The sequence below is a fragment of the Cydia pomonella genome, chromosome 12 (genome assembly GCF_033807575.1).
Source record: "Cydia pomonella isolate Wapato2018A chromosome 12, ilCydPomo1, whole genome shotgun sequence".
NCBI lineage: Eukaryota > Metazoa > Arthropoda > Insecta > Lepidoptera > Tortricidae > Cydia > Cydia pomonella.
In genome coordinates this window covers 10,606,238-10,632,048 of record NC_084714.1, presented here as the reverse complement: position 1 = coordinate 10,632,048, position 25,811 = coordinate 10,606,238, and the positions used below count along the sequence as shown (strand labels likewise).

General features: G+C 36.1%; 2 protein-coding genes across 2 annotated transcripts; both read left to right on the top strand.

Annotated features, from left to right (window-relative positions):
* The first annotated feature begins 6 nt into the window (after nucleotides 1–6).
* LOC133523508 (glycerol-3-phosphate phosphatase) lies at nucleotides 7–9,730 on the top strand. Its single transcript, XM_061859147.1, has 6 exons — nucleotides 7–437; nucleotides 533–693; nucleotides 981–1,118; nucleotides 3,342–3,525; nucleotides 4,076–4,235; nucleotides 5,788–9,730. The coding sequence occupies exons 1-6, from the start codon at nucleotides 128–130 to the stop codon at nucleotides 5,957–5,959; spliced, it is 1,125 nt and encodes a 374-aa protein (XP_061715131.1). The 5' UTR covers nucleotides 7–127; the 3' UTR covers nucleotides 5,960–9,730.
* Nucleotides 9,731–11,356: 1,626 nt separating this feature from the next.
* Nucleotides 11,357–25,515, top strand: LOC133523512 (tubulin polymerization-promoting protein homolog). Its single transcript, XM_061859155.1, has 4 exons — nucleotides 11,357–11,496; nucleotides 21,942–22,084; nucleotides 23,435–23,716; nucleotides 24,026–25,515. The coding sequence occupies exons 2-4, from the start codon at nucleotides 21,947–21,949 to the stop codon at nucleotides 24,215–24,217; spliced, it is 612 nt and encodes a 203-aa protein (XP_061715139.1). The 5' UTR covers nucleotides 11,357–11,496; nucleotides 21,942–21,946; the 3' UTR covers nucleotides 24,218–25,515.
* The last annotated feature ends 296 nt before the right edge of the window (nucleotides 25,516–25,811 follow it).

The following is a 25,811-nucleotide window of genomic DNA, read 5'->3' as shown; positions in this document are numbered from 1 at the left end:
TCTATATGTCAATGTCAAAAATATGTCAGGTCAGAAAAGGAAATAAAGCGGAATGAGCTACTTTTTATTCCCCGCTATAAAAATGTGAGGGCGTTTAAAATAGTAGGTTGATCCTAATGTCATTTTAATGTCAAAAGTGACAGCAGTGTCCTTGAATCCTTGGATTCTCGTGGTGTGTGGTGGTGCTGCTGGTTTGCTGCAGAGGTTCCGCTATGTTAATGTAGTAATGGTGAAATTGCTTCATTTTTTAAAAACAAATGCTTATTTTATAAACAAACACACCTCCCTTGCTTCTACCCTTTCTTTAGTTCATTCCAAAAGTTTTAACACCTCCAGAAACATGTTTAGATCAGCCGTTTTTAATCTTCATGAAGGAAGTAAAGATCAAGTGCAGGAATTTTTAAATTCCTTTGACACAGTTTTAACGGACTGTGACGGTAAGACAACGAGTTTTCAATTATTTAAATAGTTACTGTACATTTTCAGTTTGCTTGTAAGTAGCAATTCTACTTCCTGAATATTATATTTACAGGTGTTCTGTGGATCGATAATAATGCAATACCGGGGTCAGCTGATGCAATGAATTATTTTCGAAAAATTGGAAAAAAAATATTTTATGTAACTAATAACTCTACAAAGATCCGCAGTGATTTTGCAGTAAAAGCCCAGCAGTTGGGATTTATAGCTAGTCAGGTAAACTACAATGAATATTCAAATCAATCTATCGAACATATCTAAAAATATCATTTTTGTTTAATCCATCATCACAATGTACATCAAATTTGCTTGAATAAATTAGAATACTAGAAACAGATTTGAACTTTTTAAAATTTAAATAATACTGTAGATTTCGGCAATTCACAATTATTCAAAGCAATGAGTGTTTCTTGCAATTTATTTTATTTTTTCATTATATTTTACCTTCCTAGGGTTTTCCTGCCACTGAATTCAAAAAATAGTGTTGTAATAATTATTTTCAGGATGAAATACTCTCCACAGCATACCTAGCAGCGCACTACCTCAAAGGTATAGGCTTTACTAAGAAAGTGTATTTAATTGGCTCTAATGGTATAGGAGAAGAGTTGAAGGCAGTTGGAATAAGGCATACAGGAATTGGAGTAAGTTTATTTTAATAATAAGGAATGGAAATTTGAACTGGTCTGATGGAGTGTACTATACCATCTAAACTCTGGGAAACCCATGGGATGGGATTTAACCTTTTGACTACCAAAGTTGTCCACAGGTTTGTGAGTGCACTATTTAAACTAAACCTATAAGCATTGCAATAAGGTTTCTATTGCTATGTTATGATACATGAAATAGCTATGATGTTCAAAAGGTTAAGGGTAGTTGGGTAGGGGTGAGTAAATACTGAGTATTTACTCAAAGCACCCAATGAATACTCTAATTTACTCATTTAGGTTAGTAAAAACGATTGCTAATAAAATTTTAAAAATACTGTGATTTAAGAACTAAATTGTTTTTTATTAAAGAGTGTTAACATTTACTAACAATAGTTACATAATAGAAAGCATATAGGATGCTAAATTTTTGAAAAAAGGGGTATACATAAATCAGAGGCAATTTGTGTTAATGCATAGTTAACAATTTTGTTTTTAATATGAAGGTATTTTCTTTAAAAATACGGGACTTACGTTCTATGTTCTAGATAAGTGCTTAAAAGTGGGTATTTACGCTGCACTTAGGACCTTTTATTAAGGGTTTTTTAAAGAACACTCAAAAATGGCTCAACCGATCATGATCAAAGTATTTTTTTTAGTACTCTATTCTACAGCTAATCTCCCAATATTTTTTTAACTTTGGGTTGAAAGTTAAAGAGGGATAAACATTATTTCAACATTTAGAAACGGGTTTTCCCAAAAGTATTCAATTTATCCAAAAAAGTTTTTAGAATCAATTGAATGAAATGAATTCTGAATTTATTTTTTGTGACAGTTACATGTATGTAGTGCCCTGGGCCTTATTAAAACCATCAGCTTTTCTAAACCCATTCCATTGAGCCTAAAAAGAGCTCCGGAGCTGTAAAATTTAGGCTAAAAGGGCTTGAGGTCTATAGAACACTAAGTAAAAAAATATTTCTTATAATTTTGAGTTCTTAATCCAGTAGCGGCTTACAAAATACACCTATATTTCAAACTTATATGCCCCTTTCAGCACTCTTAATAGTTTATACCGACCAATTTGGGTATAAATGAGTAAATACTGCTAAATTGAGTAAATACTGAGTGTTTACTAAGGATTATTTACTCACTACCCATCTCTATGGCAGATACATAAATGTTTTTATTTTTATATTTGTTCTATGCTCATGGCCCTTTAGACTGGAACATACATATAGCTTTTTGCTTACTACCTTAATACCTTCTTTAGCTTACTACTGTTCACACATGCAAATTAAGAGCACCAATAGTTAAACAAACATTGAAAGAAAAAGGCATCTAAAGATATCTTAGATGTTTTATCCTTATGTAGATGGAATGAAATTACTTAACCCTTTTCCAGGCATAGTACGATTTATCGGCCATATACGCGCCATTAAAATTTCAACTTTTAGCATTTCGATTTAAGGTTCAAATTAGATTACACTTTCAGGAAATGTTACTTGTCTTCAAATGAATCATCAAAACTGGTTTGTTCAAATGAATCATCAAATTGGAATATATTTGGATTTTTTGTGAAAACCTTGTAGATTGGTGCGGCCTGGAAAAGGGTTAAAACACTAACCCCCTTATTCATAAACGTGTACGAAAGTTACGATGCCGCTAATCATCGTTTGTCCCTTTCCATCATACCAATACGAAAGGGACAAACGATGATTAGCGGCATCGTAACTTTAGTAGTTTAGGGCAAAGGGCAAGAGTCAAAGCACAATAGATATCAATGTTGAACTTTATATCTCTGATGTAATAATCTTTTTCATGCTGGTATTAGGTTGATACTCTCATCACACTAAGGCTGATTTATTTAACCCAAATTAAATGTGGTTGCTTCTCCAATAAGAAATATGACATGAAGGACGAACATGGCCATATTTATGTAGGGTACACCACATCTATCTATTAAGCCCTTTTATTCTGAGTTAGAGTATGTCTCTTAACTCAGTGTGTCGCTTGGCAAAGGCCTCCTCCAGCTCTTTCCATTGGGGTCTGTCGTGGGCCACTCTTCTCCAGTTCGGGCCCGCTGTGAGTTTGAGTTCATCCTCCCATCATGGGAGGGTACACCACATGGCACCAAAAAAATAGTAACAATAACTCAAACAACATTAAACATTGGTTAGTAATTTTTTTAGATAATTTGTTAATTGTAAATATTTTTTCCAGACCGATCATGTAAAACCTGATTTCAAATCAATGAAGCCATCAGACTTGGACCCTGAAGTGGGAGCCGTGGTGGTTGGGTTTGACGAGCATGTAAGCTATCCGAAGTTCATGAAAGCGGCCTCTTACCTCGCGTCCGAGGATTGCCTGTTCATTGCAACTAATACTGATGAGAGGTTTCCAAAAGGTAGGTTACATTAGGGTCACACCTTATTTATAAAAGTTAAGTTTTGTGTCTTGTCTTTGACGAAAGTTACTTTTACCCTCCACACCCCTTGGTGAAGGGATGAACCCCGTGTTTTAAAAATATCTGTGTGCGTATTCACAGCGATCTGTTGAGCCGTTATAGGATGATTTAGTTAAAACTTACGCATTTATATTATAAACGTAAATTCCAAACGTCCATCAATCAACTAATAAATATACCTCTCTACCATCCCAACAATAATGTAGACGACCGGTCTGGCCTAGTGGGTAGTGACCCTGCCTATGAAGCCGATGGCCCCGGGTTCAAATCCTGGTAAGGGCATTTATTCGTGTGATGAGCATGGATATTTGTTTCTGAGTCATGGGTGTTTTCTATGTATTTAAGTATTTATAAATATTCATATATTATATATATCGTTGTCTAAGTACCCTCAACACAAGCCTTATTGATTATTGAGCTTACGGTGGGACTTAGTCAATTTGTGTAATAATGTCCTATAATATTTATTTATTTATATGTAATTTTTCAGGCGGTTCTATCGTAGTCCCGGGTACGGGGACCATTGTACGCGCGGTGGAGACATGCTCGGAGCGGAAGGCGCTTGTGCTCGGCAAGCCCCACGCCTACGTCAGGAAGTTCCTTGAGTCCTGCGGGCTGGATCCTGCGCGGACGCTCATGATTGGTGACAGGTATGTATTAGTTCCGTGTTTATCGTAGTCCCGAGTACGGGCACCAACGTACGCGCGGCGGAGACATGCTCGGAGCGGAAGGCACTCGTGCTCGGTAAACCCCACGCCTACGTCAGGAACTTCCTTGAGTCCTGCGGGTTAGATCCGGCACGGATGCTTATGATTGGCGCAGTTTAAATGTGATTCGACTTTTTCTGCCCACCTGTTGACCAAAATTCATATATTAATATTGATTATAAAAAGATGGTAACGCAGTGGTAAATGCATTATTTTCATACGAATCGGGAGACAATCAAGAACTGCTAAATTACTGTAATGAAGAATACTTAAAGAAGTCTTATATTGAACAAAGCTATCGGGATTGATAGCCTAATTAATCCTCGTTCTTCATAAGAAAACAGAAAATGAAAGTATTGGCCACGTGTTCTAAAACGACAACAACAACAAAAAGTAGAATGGCCCATTATACCGCCCGGACTTGGCCAAATTAAATATAAACCGAAAACGTGTAAGAAAAATTGCAGATAATGAATGGGCAATTCATCCTAATATTTCGAAGGTACAAGAAAATAACAGAAAAAAGAAAACTATACAGCGTAAACGTAAAAAATAGAGTAATTTTGCAAAAAAAAAATTAACACTAACTTAATTTTCTGTACAAAAAGTAATGATATCCCATCAAAAACATAAATGTGAAATGAGAGCCAAGTTCAATATAAAATTAAGATAATGCGTCGTTGTTGTCTTCGCCTACAAAAGAATTGAGATCTATAGGGGTGCCAAGTTCTGTGTTGAAAATCCTGAATTTTTAGTTACAAGAATATGCAAAGTTCTAAAATGAATTTATATGACAAGTTCTTGTTTCTTGATACTACCACAATGTTTGCTGCTTAATAGGAAATATATATTTAATCTTAAATTTAAACAATGTAAAATATTTATTGACAATAACAATATACATAATGGATATATACAGATGATTACTATAACTAGCTCATATCTAAAATAGGCCCTTGAGGCATTGTACCAAGGATGCTGGCGGCATTTCCTCGTTGTATTGCAATACTGATACGTTGTGCGAGCAAGCCGCCAGCTCTTCGGTCATCAGTTACGTCAACCAGACGTTTCGCGATTTCTCCAAAAAACTTGTGCGCGCTGGGACCCCATGGACCTAGAGTTTCAACGCCAAATGGTACAAAATGGTACTCTCTACCGAGGCTCTTATATTAATTAATAATTACGTTTCAAAATATCGGCGGTTTCCGCCGCTGCGCCCGCTTTTACATTAGTCCGTTGGAGGTGGGACGGTGCCAGTGTGTCCCACACTAACAGACAATTATTTACACAATGCATTTATTTCACTTGGGACGATATTCAATTTCAAGATTTGACTTGGCTAGTTTTTACGTACAGGCTATATTATATTTGTCTATTTTACTGTTCTAAAATTTGTTTTTTAGTAAAGACTAGCCAAATTAGGCGCAATAATTGACCTTTTGATCGTCTCGTTATGCGACCTACTCTTCCTGATTCACTTTTATTCCTACTACAGATGCAACACAGATATCGAGTTGGGAGTTCGCTGCGGCTTCCAGACCCTCCTAGTGCTATCTGGGGTCACATCTCTTAAAGACCTGGAGAAGATCCGCAATGAAAAGAAACCGCCGCTACCCGACGTGGTTGTACCTAAGCTGGGCGACTTAATGTCTCTGCTGCCGTCATAACATGATCAACAATCTTAAAACTCTTATAAATAAAGGAACAATTAAAAATTTGGGCGTGACACGAACTGGCGACTCTGGGATACCAGCCCGCCGCCTTAACCTGCAGTCCGCGGCAAAGATTTCCAACATATCGTTCATTGTCGTATGGCAAATCGTAGATGTGTGATACGCTTTAAAGGGTCGCCAGTTTTTTTTTTCTTGATCCTTTATTTCAAAAATACCGATATTGTTAATAGACTAGAGAGAGGCTCTGTAGCGCAATATTAGTCCATCAGATGATAATAATTCTTAAGGGATGATAGAATTTAGTAATTTTCCATAGATATATATTTACTAGACGGAAGCTGTTTACACCGTACGTGCGTAAAGTCAGGAGCGCTTTATTGGCACGTGTCTCTACTCAAATGACGAGTGGTGATAGGGTAGATAATCGGTTAACCTACTTTCCTGAGATAAAAAAATTACAACAAAGGTAACACAACTTCCATATATCCTTTTAATCTCAACGGAAATATTTTCAGCTGAAGGACTTGACTAGTGTATTATAAATTGGCCTTATAGTAGTTGCGCCTGTCACTATACTGTGAACAAAGACTTCCTCGCCTTCGAGTAACAACTTGTTATAACATAAAGTTAATCTACGGCGATAAAATCTACTATTAGATGATTACATGAGGCCAGTGTTAACGATCTTAGACAAATATTAGTGCAAACTATAGGTTAATTTTCGTTACGTTGTGATAACTCTGTAAGCGTTAATAACATACTAGGTATTTTTAATATTATTTTTGGTGTATTTAGTTATTTGTTTGTAAAAATCTTAGCTAATATTGGGTAACTTAGGCGTATTGAGAAATGTAACTCGTGGCGCGAAATAATAAAACCTACCTAGTTAGCGGACCACCATGCTTACGTCACTTAATTTGTTTTTATAAATATGTATTCAGTTACTTATTTTTTGCATTTCTTCAAATATTGCCAACATTCGCCGAGATTGTAGTAGACCATTAAGTCCCCTTTTATGAGGTGTAATTATTTATAAATATGACGTTGCTGACCTCATGCGAAGATTTTTATAAAAATGTTCCTTGTTTTGCTTGCCATAGACAATAATTATTATACGTCGGCTCATGCTCGTCTTACTTAATTATTAGAATCGGGATTAACCTATAATTTGTTAAGGTTTGAGTGGTTTCAATTTCGTTTGTTACTGTAATACCAAACGAATAAAGTTATCGGTTCGCCTTTTATTTTCGTAAACGCGCGCTACGTCTTTATTTGTAACTGAATGGTATTTAAACGGCTTTGGTTCATAATCAATTAATCATGAATCAAACTTCTAGTAGTTGCGTTAATAAAATAATATTTACAAACGATTTATAACGGCACTAATATGCACTGATTCGATCAAGGAATCACTTGTTTAATGATCATATCGACGAGTTGAAACAACTCTTCCTGAGTAAGTACTTCGAATGACGAAATAATGCAATTTTGTCCCATAGGGACTTTAACGAAACTTAGGTAACTGCTGCGGTTGTATTTTATATAGTAATTATCGCTACATAATAGTGATTATGTATTAGTTTATATGGTGATGAGCTATGTGTTCAAAATATTTATATAGAAATAGGGTTCCCACTTCCCGCCCCTTTTTCACAAAACCGATTTACAGTATTACTGATCCAAGTCCCAAAATATAGGCTGCTAATGTACGATTCCCACCGACCGGCTGGAGTCGGGCCGCGCCGGAGCCCATTTTTGCGATGGAATCCGTCCGGAGCCGTCCGCGTCCGCGAGGAGCCGACCGGCTTGCGGCCTCACAAATATATGAAACACGCTCCAACTCCGCCCGTTCGGTGGGAATCGTCCTTAAATAATAGAGGTGCAAACGTCAAAGAAGTCATTGAAAACCTATTTTCACTACATGGCACTAGTATTAACAGCAATAAAGAGTATACCCTGACCATCGGTATTCCTTACATCTTTACAATAAATAATAATATGGAGCGTTCCGGGAAATTGTCTACCGTTGTCCTGTATTAAACGTGAAGATTTGCAGGTAGTTTCCTTTTCTGTGACTAATGGCCAAAAATATGCACAGAAAAATAATCGCCTGCTTTAAACGCCGAAAAAAAAGTCGCAACACAGGGAATGAAATGCGTCCGTACGGGACAGCCCGAGGAATGCTTCACGTCATCCATATCATGATGATAAGTTTGACAAGATCATCACAAAATAGGCCGTTGCTATGGAGTGTGGAATTAAGAGGAGTGGCATCTCTTATGGTAGAACTGTTGCAAAAGTGTCCAGCTGTCAGCTATAAATAATAGTTCCAAATCTCTCCAGAGTAGCGCTAGAGTAGCTAAGAACCTAGGCGTCATTGACGGAGTGAATTGCGCTGTCTATGATTTGATTTTTTTGTTCAAGTACTCTAGGTATTATAGCGCCACCTATTTAAAGTTTTTTGATGACACTTTTTGGTACATGGAAATTTCGTTCCTTATCTCCACCTTCCGTAGCCGTTGCGTTAGCGTCATCTAGTAAAGCTGCTACTTTCACGGCATATTTAGCTGACTTTGCACGTCTGTATAAGTTCAGTTGTCTCTAATAAGTATCAATGACCTATAGAGTTATTTCCAGTGATAGTATTTAGATCTTGTTGCTAATATTATATAATATATATATAATATTTTCTAACTGTATGACAGTTGTTCATTATCTTGGGATTCTATTTTATTATAATTATCATTAATACCTGTAAGGTATATATTTTACTATGAATTGATTGAAATATGTACTTAGTAGTCCGTTTGCTACATATTGTTTAGATTTGATATTAAGACGAATAGCGAGTGGTATATTATTAAACGTGTGAGCCATTATGGAACCTTCTTCTTGTGGAACTTAATATATATGTATGCAACATTGTAGTGATTTGGTATTTCTCAGAAGCTTATTAAGGACAAAGATTCATTGATTCTAACATGTGTAAAGTCTAATAGAAAAAACGTGCCCGGAGTTTGACAGCTGAAAAAGATGGATATGTTTTGTGATAACTGTACCCCTAGTGTAAATAAATTCGATTTCGAAACGTGACGTACGCGTTTGCGTTAAGTGTCATTTTGTATGAGATTTTTGACTTTCCAAAACGTCCCGCTTGGCGCGCTGTTCAAAAACCCATACAAAATGAGACTTAACGCAAACGCGTACGTCAAGTTTCGCTATCGACTATAATTACACTAGGGGTACCTACTGAATTGTCAAACGTTAACTTTTGACAACCAGGGTTAACGCATAACCGTAAAGCGCCATCTACATTAGCTGCCAAATTTTAAGATACATTTTGTCTTAAAACGTACTCATATTAAGAATAAAGTTAAATACTTAATCGCTCCACCTGACTGCCTAGCATGAGTTGCGTTCTCGCGCGAGGTGATAAGTGGAGTTGTGCGCGAGAACGCTTTTTGCTTTGTTATTTTCTGTTGTTAACACAGTTAACGGGTCTTTCCTAGACCGTATTAAAAAGGAATAAGTTCTAACAATGGTCAGAAAAGTTGTCTGGTGGACAAATAACAACAACTCAAATGTTAGTTCAGACGACGGTTTCATGGTGGTAAGTCCGTGTATTCGTCGATAAACTGTTGAAATTAGCAATAAAAGTGGCTGTTATAGGTATATGGATGGACACGCACAGCATTGTTACGTATTATGTACTGTGTTACTAATTGTAATAGTGAAATTGCTTTTAATAAATTGGCAGTGTTTGTATTGAAATAGTTGCGTGGAAACGACACGTAGTCGGACAATGGGTGCTTTACATGTAAAACTTCCATGCAAGAGTTCCCAAACGCATCGCCAGTAGAAGGTCATTTACATGATACGAGTCCTAGCGATATTTTGGTCGATGATATATTTTTTAATTGCTAATTTAATTTTATATTTAATACTATTGAAATTTATTGTATATTAATGTTAATATTCGAACACAATCTTTGTATTTTTATACGAATAAATAAATAAATAATAATAAATATAAAACTTTGTAATCAAGAAAAAAATCGTTTACGCTATACGATACTAAAGACAATTTTGAATCATTTTTGGCTTCCGAGTAAGTGTTCAATTTTTACACTAAAACTTTCAATTTTCAAAGACAAGGCGATTAGGTATCGCCTATCAAGGTGTGCCATAAATTAAAGTCAATGTTTTCTATGGAACAGCAGGTTTTTTCCGCGATTTCGGGGTTGGTTCTGTAGTAACGATAGTTCAGTATGAATCATGCTACATAGGTAATACTGCAAGACCTATACCTTCGGCCGTGTTTTAATTTATCGCCACTCTGCGAGTTCCCTAATTTTCGCTTAAACACCCACTTAATATGTGTACTAGTTGTTATGGAGCCTTTTTTCTCAGCAATAAGATTTAGATGTCACATTGTTTAGGACATGATTAATGATCTTTCTCATAAGCCAAAACTGTGAATATGTATATGATCCAAAAGTTTTGTTTGCCCACTACCTGTTGTTTCCTATGGCATGCTATGTTTTAATTTTCCACATAGGAGACCCTTAGCTCTAAGTATGTTGTATAAAATCTTACCTTATGCCTTATGTTTATTCCTGAAACACATAGAAAGTTGTTTCGAAATCGGTTCAGTGTTTTCAGAGATATGTATGCCACTATTTCGCTTATTAATAGACGTCATTTTTCTAATGTTTGGTTTGAGATTCAAAGAACCTATCGATTTCGGAAACTTATTGTTGTGTAGAGTTGTAGGCATTAACCATCACTTTAATACGCAGCAATTAAGCAAGGCGTGTACTTGATCGCCCCAGGTGAATATTACTGTAATAATTCATAAGTACGTGTTTGACAACAGAATATTAAATTAGGGCACTTGTCACGCACTAGGGAGTGTGTTCTTTAAGTCTATAGGATATATGGACTGATGTTCATCTCTTACCAGTAAGTAAATGGTTTTAGTAGGGCTAGTATTTAATTAGCATCCAGGTCGTTAGCAACTGTACGCAAACGGATATCCTTTTATAATGGTACGCTTATAACTAGCGCTCATAAACGAAGGGGACAACAGCCCTGGGATACGGAACAAATATATAACTTGCACCCTCGTCGAACTCGTCAAAGAACATCGTATGTGTATATAGACTCCATATGGGCTTACTACTTTCTTTTCCTGGATGAATGTCGAGGGCGCATGCGCGAATCTCGCCGCGCCCATCTCCAGCGCGCTTGTCAACAATGCCTGACTCTTGTTAGGAAGCGTAGTCGAACGTTCGTCTCTTGATATCCAGTATAATATAAGACCCGGCGATCCGTTGTCCATACGTTATCGGGGATTGAACTTATACTGGTTTATACGTTGCTAGCTTGCGTACGTTATAATGATACAAACAACAGGGCAGCTCTAGCTGTGGTTCAGTATCAGTGCAGCCGCGGAAGACGCCGCGCCGTCCCCTCCCGCTACGCACGGTCTATGTGATCTCATTTCCTATCTCATATCCAGACATACTTATGTGAGTCTATTTATATATTGATGTATTTATTGTGTGCGTGCATGTTTTATGGTCAGAGGTATTTTAAGAGGGCACATCATAGCCGTTACGATTTAATTTTCGGGAGTAAGTCGAATAAGATCGCGGTATAATTACGGTTCCCCTCTATATTTAATTATTTTTAATGAAAATTTAAATTCGGATTAGGATGGAGGATTATTAGGATTATATTATTTAGTTGTATTTATAATATGCTACTGGGAAGAGGATTTTTATCCTTCTTCATAAAAGGGTAACAAAAACAAAGGAGGCGTTAGGGGTTGAAGATCGCCCGATGAGGTCACAACTAAGTATACAAAAATTGTTAATTGTATAGCTAAATTTTCTGACTTTGCTGTAGATCTCTACAAAAACCTTTTATGAGTTTTATTCGTAAATATGTAGGTATCTAATTATGGTGATTGTGATGTACCGTGAGGCTGTGTATACAGCCAGGAGTAGAAGTTACAGCGGGGTTTTCAGAATAATCTGAGCGCTATTGAGCACTAACGCGCTTAGTTAGGTACCTCAGTAGTTAGAACGTAAACCTTTTAAAGAAAGACAATTCAACTTTAGCCAAGATGCTCTTTCATCTGTAGGTAAAAACAATTACCATTCAATGTGGTACTGCGTGCAATTGTTTATGATGTATTATTTTCAATTTTTCCTCGCGATAAATCGTTATCATTATCAGGGTTACGAAATCATCATTAATCTTGCAATTTATTGATAAGTTTAACGGTAGAGTACACTGTCACGGTGTGTGCACTTCGGATAACATAACACTTTGGCAACTAAATTTATATGCGCATCTATGTTCAAAATAGGTAGGTACATACTTTATTTACATACTATGAACATAACCATACCTTATGTACTTACCTATATAAACTACGAACTACCTATACAACAGCTAATGGGTTTATGCTAACTACTCGTACTAGGCTTCCACTTAGGTTCTTAATTAGAGTTATGACTTCTGTTATAATTATTAAACAGTTTTGTTTTACTTGTGCAGATATATCTACAAAACAAAATAGAAAACTATGGGCTTCTACAAATGGATAAGTCCTATATTTACCTAAAAATACGAAAAAATAGCCTCGGTATAAAAATACCTATCACCCAAGAAATTAACAACCGGTTGACTTTTTTAAAGAAATTTATACCAAACACTAACGGACGCAACGCATGGAGAAATCTTTTAAATGAAACGTCTCGTTTCAGTCTTTGAGAAGAAAGTGAAAGAAACATAAGAATTTTTCAATGATCCTTTATTACTTAAGTATGGTTAGATAAAAAAAAATTAAGCTACTATCACTACACAGAAAACCTTGAAAATCCGCGATCGTAACATTAGTTCCCCAGACGATGCTATGATGTCATTTCGTACGTGTTTATGATTCAATACTCGTAAAGTGCACACAGTTCACCTTTAAATCCAATTTCACCTCTGCAGCCCAAACAGAACACGACAATTGAGCACAATTTGTTGCTAGATAACACTAATCGCAGTGTTGAAAAGCGGTTTTGTTTCAGTTATATTTTGATTTGATAGAGTGATTTCTAAATCAACCATATCAGAATTGCGTGATTTGTAAATGTGTGTTTATTATATATTCGTAAATTATTTTCTCGCTGTTTAAGATTAAAGTCGGATATAAAAGTTGTATGTGGCAGACACGAATAAAGATCTCTATCTGTACCTGTAATTATTAGCACCTTTTGGGTCCCTCGTTACGCTTAAGATTCGAAATGAAACCATTTGCTAAGCTTATGATTCTATTGTAGAATCTTCGAGTTCAAAATTACCATTTACCTACAGGGAATATAAATTTATCTTTTGTTTCACAAATACCTGGTTAACTAGGTATTTACGTATTTATCGATGTCGATACTTGAAGTCAGGTGCTCTCTATTTAATTCGGCAAGGCATCGGTGTGAAAGTTTTGTTTTTATTTCTGACGTAGGTACAGGACTAGAAAATAAAACTATTACACGTGACCACGTACACCGTGCTTACGTCGGAAAAAAATGTAAATGAATACATTTATACCAACACAATTAACTATTTAAATGATTAATTTGTAAACTACACACTTAACCCTTTACCAGGCAAAAGGTGATATGCCACCCACATAGTATATTGTTTACTTACCATTAGTCAGGTTTTAGCTCCAAATTTACGCATGAAATCCCTGAAAATATTATTTTATGATCTTCATTCACAACACGCTTCTAAATCCAATAATGTTTCTTTAGCAGTCGTTTGAATTCACTTGACCAGTAATTTATTCGATAGTTTATGACGAAAACCAAACACTACTTTTTTTATACCACGACAGTGGCAAACAGGCATACGGCCCGCCTGATGGTAAGCAGTCACCGTAGCCTATGGACGCCTGCAACTCCAGATGTGTTACATGCGCGTTGTCGACCCTTTAAACTTTACTTAATTTCAGAGAAATAAAAGCAGACAAATTTTTGATATTTTGTAGATTTTGAGTGTTTTAAGTTTATCTAATCTCATACTTTGCTAAGCAATCATGCATTTATGTAGTGTGACCAGAATTAGGATGTGGGATGACACTATCCCATTGCCTTGTTACTTATATGTGGGAACTATTCTGCCCATAGCCCGATTAGTTGTCTTGTCGTATCATGTAATAAAATTCTTATTGTGTTCATACTAAAAACTAGGGAATATGCGTAGTCTTAAAGTTCCCTTTAAAGACTTGTCCTCTTAGGAGATTTAGAGTTAAAAACTGACTATGGTGAACGATATATACTATGTGGGTGGCATATCACCCTTTTCCTGGTAAATAATAAATATGTCAGTTCATTACTCAGACAGGCAATGGGATTACCGTATCTCAAGTTTTTTTCTGGTTTACAGGAACATATCCGACTTTTGTAAATACATTTAGTCAATACGTTCAATACTTGCAAATTAAAGTGCTTAATAAAACACGCTTGTTCTACGCGGCCTGGTAAAGGGTTAACTAGTTAACTACTTACTGATGTTTTAGTTTTCATTAACGGTCACGCAGTCATAAATTGCGTAATGTAGCTCTTTCCAAATGCCTGCCAAATTCCCTTCATATCGCATCTGGATTTTCAATTGGTCGGACTATCTTCTAGTTGATGCAGGCAGAGAAAGTATCGTAGAGTATTAAAGCCGTAAAGCTACCCATAATCTCCAATATAGAAACTTGCAAGGCCGTTTACATTCTGTCTGCTTTTTCGCACGATATTTTCACTTTCCAGATTTCCCTCCATTTGTAGCGGTAAAGTGCGCTAACCAGACAGTATTAGCTGTATTTTAGTGAAAACATTTATAAAACATTCTCAGTAAATACAGGTTCCGCTTATCGGAATATTGGAAATGTGGTTACTTTCGATAAAACAGTGGTAATATTAAAGTTTATGCACTTCTATCTGCACGTAGAGTCGAAATAGCATTACTATGCATTTTGCAAATTCACAAAACTTAAAGGTTACAATTTTTTAGGGTTTTGCAGAAGTGTAAACATATTTGATATTTAGCATTGATAGTAGCACAGCTGTGCCCCTTCATTTTTTAGATTTTTTAAAGAGTTAGGAGCTTTTAAATTTTGTTTTGCGCTTATAACGTTTACAATAATCAAAAACTCGAAAACAGATAAACGAAGGGGCATACTTTGGTTACAACAAATTGTGTAAAAATATTTTCAATCTCTAGGGAAGAAAATGTGGAATACGTTTGTATATAGAGACGCGGTCGTCTACTATAGTTTTACCTTACGCAAATAAATTTTCTTCAGCAGTTATCCGCTTTGCGACAGAAATTAACGGGTAGGTCGTTTATTTTTCGATTTGTAGGGTCGATTATCTAACGCTAACCTAACTTTTTAAACTTCACTTCATCTCAACTTATTTGTAGGTATTTTAGTAACTATGTAGGTATTAAGTTACAATGTAAGTAGTCATAGCATCACATAATATGTCGTTGTGTTTCTCATTAGGCTTAGCATACAAAATGTTTGAATTCGCAATGCTCCTCACGTTGAAGGTGACTATTAGGTGTACTCTTGTCCGTAATGTTTTGTAGGAATAGGTATACAGTATAATTAATTATATATAAATAGGTAGGTATCATTCTTCAATAAGTACCTATTATTATGCGGGTTTGGCTTGGCTTGATTAAAAATTGCGATAAAATCTTCCTGTAGCTATTAACCGACATTTAGTTTTGTTTAATAATTTATCTAAACGCACATGACTTCCCTTTAATTTTAAATTATGTCGTTTCTCACTCGTGCCTTAGTCGGGTTTTTATCTGCATTTACTTTTTGTATACTTAGGTAACTACAAATTTGTCGGCTTAATACATTTATCCTTGTACACAAAATAAACAACCAGTTATGTTTTTAACCTTGAATGTCTTGAGCGATAAGTGACACGTCAGTTACGAGTATATTTTGCCTTGTTCAGATTAGAGAAAGAGAATATCTGTTGCAGTTGCAGATGTATTAAAGAAAGTCGAAAGGGCGGCTATATTGGCACCCTTGGCTGTCCCTTCGCGGGCCCGGTTTCGGCATTATGAGTCATGGTCGGAAAATAGCGTATCATAATGGGGTGACGTCAGACCTGTCGAGTGGGTCACGCATGGAATATAATCATATGAAACAAAATAGATACTCACTACATTTTTTATCTTTAGTTGAAGTACTTAGTAAGTTTTATTATGTTTGTTTATTTCTTTGTTTTTGGATTGATACTACGTGTGTGAGAAGTAGTTAGAATCAAGTGATCGAGATATAATCAAGAGCTTAGAAATTACTTTACTCTATGGATTAGAATAGGCGAAATTATATTTGTGTAAGATTTTTCCATGGGTACCTTAAAATTTTATAATTTTTTATGTCCTATATAGCTATTCGAAGTGAAAATTTACTATGATTTTCGCCACTAGCCCCTAAACTTGGTCCGAAAATAAACAAATAGCAAAATGACTTTCGAACCACATATGTATACCGCTAAAGTACGCGGTTGTTTTATGCGGAATATAGGGAAAATGGCAATGCGCTTACCGCTGCGTTTACCTCGTAAAACAAACGGTAATTAGATTATCTGATTTAAAATGTGTGTGCGATATTAGACTAAGTACGCCATGTGAGTTTGAAGCATGGATCCATAAACATAATAGGGCTTACATGAATAATTATTAAACATACGTCTATAAATCAAAACGACAACCTCAATATGTCGTGCACTGTATTTCAATGATCACAGTTGCAGTGTTTACGGAGGCTCTGCAATTAATAATTCGTAGGACACGTGGGAACGGGCGCGGTACACCTAACTATTCTCTATCCATTTTGTATTCAACTGTTAGCTCGTCTCTAGTATAATATGACTCAACTATTCGTAACGAACTTGTGTATTTGGAGATTGCATTATACTGGTACGCATGAGGCGATGTGCTCGGCGGACCGTGGTGTTTACAGCCCAGCGTGACCCGTCCGAGAGCGATGGCCGGAATTGCATAAATATGGGCCAAGCAGAAGTAGGTCGGAGAAGGTGCCACTAATCAACCATCGTCACGCAAACTACGACGTTTGCAACATGTATATATGGCACGAGCGTGCCCAGTTCTTAAGAGCCCCTATTGAATACAGACTGGACTGCTTAAAAACCCCATTAGTTTATTCACTAGCTTGACCTTCGAGTTAGAATAGAGTACGCATTGCGACATTTCTTTGAAAATTTTTGAACAAAGAAATTTATTAACGCTGAAACCTTGGTGGTGCAGTAAACAGCCTTCGCATTTAACAAAACAAATATTTTGCGAAGTCTATTCAATAAGCTTGCTTACAGGAGACAATAAACGACTTGTATAGCTTGAAATGGAAAAACTAATTTCAGATAGCCGCCCAATTTGTGCATCGCCCACACCAGCAAAACTGTAATAAGGACGCGCCCAACTCGGATAAGTCTCGTGTATTAAGGCTGATTAGGAAGTAAATAGTACTTTCGCAGAGATTTGTTATCATTGTGCTAAGTAGAGCACATAAACATACCTGAAGTCGAGATGGTCATATAAACTCTACATGATGACTCATATATTTGCTCTGTCGAGTGATGAAGTCTTTACAATGTGAACAAACACTGCGAAGCGAGTACAGTATTCATGTAGGTACACAAGTAGCAAGTACGTATAGGGACCACGCCACCTTGATCTCTAAGGTCAGATCATTTAGTCTAGATTTTATAAGTATTAATGGGTAGAGCACCCACAATCCTGTGGAGGTGTAATAGCATATTGTTACAGCCCCCGCGTGCTTGTCGAGTCAATTTTAAATTACAAGTTTATTTTGTATGACGATGACACCAAAATATAGGAGTAGATTTCATTCGTAGAAAGTGCTCGTAATTAATTTGATCTTCAAACTATGAGTTAATTCTTCAGGAGTATTTCATAACAAGTTTAATCTTTCATAGGTAGGTAGTGCAGCTGAAAATTGGGTCAGCAGTCGGCATCGACAGTCGCAATACGATTTCCGCGTGTTGCTTTATATAGGCACCTATACAATTCATACAACCCACTTTTATTCAGTCAGCAGCAGATGCGCTTTTAGCGGAAAAGTGCTCTGAATTATCTTACAAATTCACTGTCACTCTGATGGCGATCAGCCACCAGAGTGACAGTGAATTTTGAGCACTAAATACAACTGCATAAGAGGAAAGGAAGGGGAGGACCGCTTCTCCATACAAAAGTTGTCCACATATTTCTCTCTGAGAGATATTAACAACTAGCGAACGTCCCGGCGTCGCACAGGATACACAAAATCTTAACAAATTTTACACCTAAACCTTCCTCAAGAATCACTCTATTGATTGGTGAAAACCGCATGAAAATCCGTTTTTGAGTTTATCGCGAACATAACATAACAGACAGACGCGACGGTGGACTTTGTTTTATAAGGTGTAGTGATAGCTATTTATGCCCCTTCGTATGATTTTATTGTTTTTTTGAGTTAGGAGCGAAAAATAAAATCTATACATAAAAATTCTTAGATGCTCCGAAATCTTATGATACACAAAAATAGTAAATTAATAGTTTTAAAAACACTAGAAAAACACGCTTTTATAAATGTGAAACTTGATCGTGTTCAAAGTCCATCACGTGACTCTCACAAGTGCAAACACGACTATGATACGATATTCCATCATGGAATGCCAGTGCCTATCTTCCGGCTTCATCATTAGACCTTGAAACATAATCGTGGTCAAAGTTCATTACAAGACTTTTCTAACAAATCCATACACAGATATGATACGATGTTCCATCATGAAGTTCCAGTTCATATCTTCCGGCTCCATCATCAGATCAGTTCGACAGTACCATATTATTGTATTGTCATCAGAACTACATACAGCTGCCAATTTTCATGACGCTACGATCCTTGGAAGATGGTTAAATTAGTTACCTACCTTAGATTCTATTACATAGTTAGTTATACATACAGGTCGATCTAATAAAAGCGTGTTAAAAAATAGATATACGTACATCAGATTGTGTCAAAATATTTTCAATAATGTAATCCAGAGAGGAAAATGTGGAACTCCATTTGTATGGAAACACGGTTTAGGGCGGTCGTCCACTTTTGTCTTAAGTAAAAGTATATACCCAAGTAATAGAGCTACCCTGTGGATTTAAATCTCTAGATTTAAGAGCGCTCTGTACACGACACCGGAAAATCAGATTTCTATTTAAATGTGACGTGCGACCTCTTCAACGTTTCATTATGACAAAAGTTCTTCTGTGCTCAAGAATATACATAGAGCTCAACGAGGGGGGCGGGTTTATGGTCGGCAACGCGCATTTATCTCCTCTAGAGTTGCAGGCGTACATAGGTTACGGAGACTGCTTACCATCAGGCGGGCCGTATGCTTATTTGCCACCGACGTAGTATAAAAAAATATCGAAAGTTAATGTCGTTTGAGCTGCACCTTTTAGTGTATGCAAATGAATAGTGTGAATTACGGGAATCTCGACTAACGTGAGCATTATCAACAACTCTGCAAAACATTTCGTTAGCAAGGTCGGTGATGTAATTGCCGCTTTTAGCGGTTTGTTGTGATCCGCGACTCTCGTTCCTATTCCGATGGGGAGATGGAAGCAAAACCGTTCGCATTTGGCTATTACGCATGACATCACTCCCAACCCGCGTTTTTAATACATTATTACCTTGACGTTGGTAATGGTTGGAATGTTTTTGTAATCCAATACTTCCTTGCACTTTAAATTGGTAAATATAACGCTACCTATTGTGTATGTAACGATAACAGATATCTTATCACTCTCTTCGCACTTAAATAAAACCAAATCATTAATAAACGGATAATATTTTTAAACAGTTCATCGGGCAGGAGCTCCACGTTTAACCAAAATTTTAGAAGAGACCTCGTTATTATTTATGTCATATGGTACTTTACTGTGGGGTGGTGCTTCAGAGATAAATACCATTTTTGTTCTGCAGAAGAGGGCTATTCGAGCAATATATAAAATGAACCATAGAGACTCACTGAGAGATAAATTTAAGGAAATTGACATCATGACAGTGCACTGTCAATACATTTATGAGAATATTCTGTATGTGCATAAAAATATTGCCGATTTTAAGAAAAATTGTGACATTCATAATATTAATACTAGAAATAAACATAAGCTCGCCGTGCCCTTCACTCGGCTCCATAAAATTAAAAAATCATTCATGGGTAATTGTGTGAGATTTTATAATAAACTTCCAAACCATATTACTGAGTTACCAATTAATAAATTTAAGAATCATGTAAAGCGTAAACTTATTTCTAAAGCTTATTATACCACACAAGACTACATGAATGATAAAACAACGTGGGATTAATTGTGATTCGAAATGATTAATTATTTATTATATTTGAATAATGATGATGAAATGGATATTCCAATGCATGTATTTCCTTTGTTGTTTTTATTATATTTGTTTGACATTTAGAATTTATTCTAGAAACAATCTAGACAAGTATTTTTTATACATTTTTTTTTGTATGACTGTATTTTGTGAAAGTTTTAGTATTAAATTTGATCTATGAATTATATTCATTAGTATTATATATGGAATAATATTTACAACATCAATAAATTGCTCTGATAATTATATGTAATACTGTCTTACTATTCATAAGTGCTTGTTGCTAGGCCTACATGAATAAAGTATATTTGAATTGAATTGAATATTGATATTTTAGATACATGCCTTATATACCTTTCATGTACATGTAAGGTGTACGGTTTCATTTTAGTATTTCCTAACTAGGTTTGCATGGAGTGCATTTCTGTACCAAGTTTTTTCAGTTCCTATAATTTTAATCATAGGTATCCTACTGAGCTTATCCACTCGCTTGTTTTTTTGTTTAAATAAAGAGTATAAGTACAATGATGTTTGATAAATATAAATAATAATGTAATATGGGGAACGATAGTACGTTAATTAGAATGTCCATTATATCGACATTTAAAATTCCTTTAATTGCGCACACAAAAGGTGTTTTTATTATCTATTAATTGTTTGAGTGACTGACGTTATCTTAGTCCAATTAAGACAGCTGCCACCTTTGGTATTACGGTTTATCGCTCGCAGCTAAAAATATATCAACACAGAGTTGGGTCATTTGACCATAGCAGGTTCTGTGGTTTTGGTTAGTTAAGGGAAATTAATCTAAGTACCTGCCGACTCTAATAGGTACCCACGTACCTGAACACACTATATCGGCTGCAACTTGCAATTATACAGGGGGACACACAAAATGTTAACGGATTCAATGTTAATGAAATAAACAAGTTTTATAACTTTTTATTAAGGAGTCATTTAATTAATAAATAAATATTTCAATCTAATTACAACCTTTTATAAACCAAGTAATACTACCTAGCATTTTTGTTTCATTGCTTTCTCAAACAAACGAAATTCATCCCAGTTAACTATGTAACAAGGTTCAAATTTCAAAGGCAAAATTTGTAAAATATGATGAGCCTTACAAGGTTTGTTATGACAGCATTTTGATTATGAATCATGTAACATATAAGTGAGATACGATGTTTCAAAATCAACCAGACCACGCATGTCGTAAATGACTAAAAACTTAGGTGTTTTCAAGATTTAAAAAATGAACGTTTATTTAACTAATATTGATAGGCTACGTTACGAGACAGCAGCAATTTACTGAATCCGCAGGGTTAATCCTGCTCACGTCTCCTGAATTACCCAATATTTTGGTACTTCATGAATATCTGTCACTTTTTGATGCCGACTGCATTACTCGATAGCTAAATATTTCGTCATTCAACCCCATCATTATCATTTGAAAAAGTGTACTTACGTTTTTTTAATCGTTTCCAGTCGGCATGTCAGAATCAGAAGCGAAGCCCCAGGACTCCGTGGAGCAGGTGACGCAGGAGGTGAAGGCCGTCAAGCTCGAGAACGGCGCCGCGCCGGGCGCGACCAACGGAACCAAGCCTGAAGACAATGCCGTCTCGTTTAAGGTACCAACAACTTGATTACTGGTGGACCTTATTTCATTACAATAAGGTCTATAAGTGGTTAGCTGTGTTGACAATAGTACTGAGTCTGTGGAACAATGGGTACATTTAGTTTTATCAAAGATTTATATAACTTCGTGTTTTATCATAGACAAAGGAACATTAATGTAGTGTAAAATATGGTACCCGCAAATTTGATAGCTGAACCAGATGGCGCTGTAGGGGTCATTATGCAGTAACTAGATGGTTTAGCTCCGCAACTTCAAATGTCAAAGCTGTGGCTATAATATTTTACAAGAGTTTTTAATAAGAGATATTTGCATATTGATTAGTGTTTCGTTCACACATTTGCCTCTAAATGCAAGTACCAAATATATGAACTCGCACTAAACTAAACACTGCTAAAATAATCAATGTGTAAACAAGCCCTTAAGCTTCGATGTAGGTAGGTATAAAAGGGCTAAAAGACAATGCCACCAAGAAGTCTGATTTTACATTTCACAGTGCAAAAAAAAATCTGTTGTGGAGACTACTGTAACTAGAGTGACACAAACCAACCCCATTTCATTTCACACGCGATTATACTATCTGCAATTAGCTAAGTGCTTATTCAAGAAAGCTCGAATGTATACTTACCTTCAGGTCAATATTATAATCCAGGTCACTTGCTTTTATATTGTATAACCAGAGACGACAAGTCAGTAAAAATATTAGTTGTAGATGGTGCCACTTGAAGATGTCAAAAGAGCGTTCTAATATACTTATTTCAACACTCTAGTCAGAGGTTTATTAGAGGCAAAGGGTATTAAAGTATGGTGTACCGAACTATTTGGCCACTTTGACTGCTACAAAGTATTTGACGATGACTGTACTACTCATACAATCGTTGTAAAGCCTAAGAGAAAATTTTGTTTCAAATTTTTTAGCTATCAGCTCTGACAAAGTTACTATGTACTGATAATCACGAAGTAACTCTGATTTCCAAAAGTTGAAATGTAACAATCCAGTCTCCACAAAAGATATCGCTACCTATACAGCGCAATCTGCACCGATCAAATTTGGGCCATGATTTTTTCTGTAACAGTACATTTTATCTCTGCTACAATAACCCTTCGCTCACAAAAATGGTACAGTCAAAGAATTTAATTTTCAACCCACCTAAGGTTCAATATCGTACAGCGAACCGTCTCCATAAGAGTAAAGTAAGTAAGTAGGAGCATGACGTTGCTTTGATATGTCGCACATCATCACGTCACATTTCAACGAAATCAGTAGGGAATTTTATTCCTTGAATGTACCTATTCTCTTAAGTGTCATATAAATGAACAGAAAGTAATATTCTCACCATTCCAGGACGCCTTTAAAGCCTTCTCAAAATTCGGCGACTCGAAGTCAGACGGCAAGCACATCACGCTGTCTCAGAGCGACAAATGGATGAAGCAGGCCAAGGTCATAGACGGCAAGAAGATTACCACCACAGACACCGCCATTCACTTCAAGAAGCTTAAGAGTATGAAGTTGGCTGAGGCGGATTACCTGAAGTTCCTGGAAGATTTGGCCAAGAGCAAGAAGGTCGAGTTAGACGATATTAAGAAGAAGTTGACGACGTGTGGGCAGCCAGGTTTGACTTCAAATGTAAGTGCTTCAAATGTAAATGTAATAGCTATGATGTACCTATAGTTAGCTACCTATTATGCGTGACAGGCTGGTGACAGGCCGTGAATATCCCTCGTAGGTACTAGTAATTACTAATTAGACTTCCTAGGTACCTCCTAGTTATAGCTATCTATGTCCTTACAGGACATAGTCAAATTCAACATAAATGATATAAGCATGATTCTAAGCTAAATTCAAACCCTAATCCACAAATTCCACAATCATAATGTTTACAAATTCTTGTTACTGGAATATCAGTGCATGAAATATCGAACAATCTGCTTCCAGGTCACAAAATCCCCATCAGCCGCAGCAACAGTAGACCGCCTGACAGACACCAGCAAGTACACGGGCTCCCATAAGAACCGGTTCGACGAGACCGGCAAGGGCAAGGGCATCGCCGGCCGCAAGGACCTGGTGGACGGTTCCGGATACGTCAGCGGCTACCAGCACAAGGACACCTATGACAAGTCGCATTAGCTTTAAACACTGGCTGCAGGGCCTTAAGTCAGTTTATACCAGAGCGGCGCCACTCTCGTAAAAAAACTGAAATGTCTCTTATTGTTATTCTGCTCGATCCTGTAAGCAAAAATGAACATTAATTACAAACACCTAGAGTAGAAAACACTTTACTCGCCGCAGGGTATAAGAATTCGTAGGTACTCGTGTTTTTTTTCGAGAGTAGCGAGAACTTGGATGTGGAAAAACGGGTTTCCTTCTACTTTTGTGACTATGTATACTTATATGAGAAAAAAAAATGTCTGGTGGGGTGGAGAGGCCAGATCTTACACTTGCGATGAATGTCAAACCGCCCCGTTGAATTCTGGGGCTCGAAATCTCCCTGCGACTTAAAGCAGGCCCTGCAACTAAAATATTGTTATTTAAATTTTATAAAGATTTTAACAATATTATCCCCACATAACACGTTGTACATTTCCGCTGTAAGTTTTACTATTAACGCATTCATCGATGGCGCTTTGTGTGTATTAGACGTGTAGCGAAAACATTCCTTTCAAATCTGTCTAGAATTATAAATATTTAAAGAGAATAAAATTCTTGAGACACTATTTTGTATGTGACCAGTTGTGTAATTGTTATGTTCTTAATTATTGATTTGAATGTAACTTTTGATGTCTAGTCGTAAGTAGAGCTTAGATTCAATCTACGTAAAAGTTTTATAAGTTTTATCGGTTGTTTTTGTTTGTTGGAATCATTGATATCTATTGTAGGAAAAATAGTAAAAAGGGACAGTTACTCCATACATGTTTATCATTGTCTACTCATATGAAAATAATTTCTAGATATGGGCCTAAGTCAAACTACTAATCATAACAGAATTTAATGGTAGCTCAAATGTTTATTATATATTTAATGACAATCATGAATATGTTAATGACTTTTCAACTTTAATTTAGTTACGTTTTCATTTATTTTGTATTTTTATCTATATCTACAAATGACACTGGCTTTTTAAATAACAAATGTAACAGATAGTAAGGAAACCAAATTTTTACGATAAGTTTGTACAGTCAGCGTCAAATACTTTGTAGCAGTCAGGGTGGCCAAATAGTTCGGTACACCATACTAAATATATGGTGTACCGAACTATTTGGCTACTTTGGTTGCTACAAAGTATTTGACGCTGACTGTACAAATCAGCTTTGTACCGATATTTGTGTATAATTTTGTCGAATTCTATAAAATATATCGAAACACAAGGTAACAACAATGTACCTACCTACCAATAATATATTTAAATACAAATTATTTAATTTACATCCCTCGTTTTCTTCTGCACTATGATGAAAACAAAATCCCATTTATCATTACCATTTATTTGGCTTATAACTACAAATACATGTATAGCTCTAGCGTTTTATGAAAATATTAATAATTCTAATATATGTAAGTATTTTAAGTTCAGTAACCGATTTAACCGGACATACTTTAAGAGTGCATTCTGTTTTATCACAAAAAAATGAGACAATGGCATGGGAACTCCGACGCATAGTATTTACATTGATAATAAAAAGTGAAATTGATTCATAGTACGAGGAGAAAATACTTAGTTACT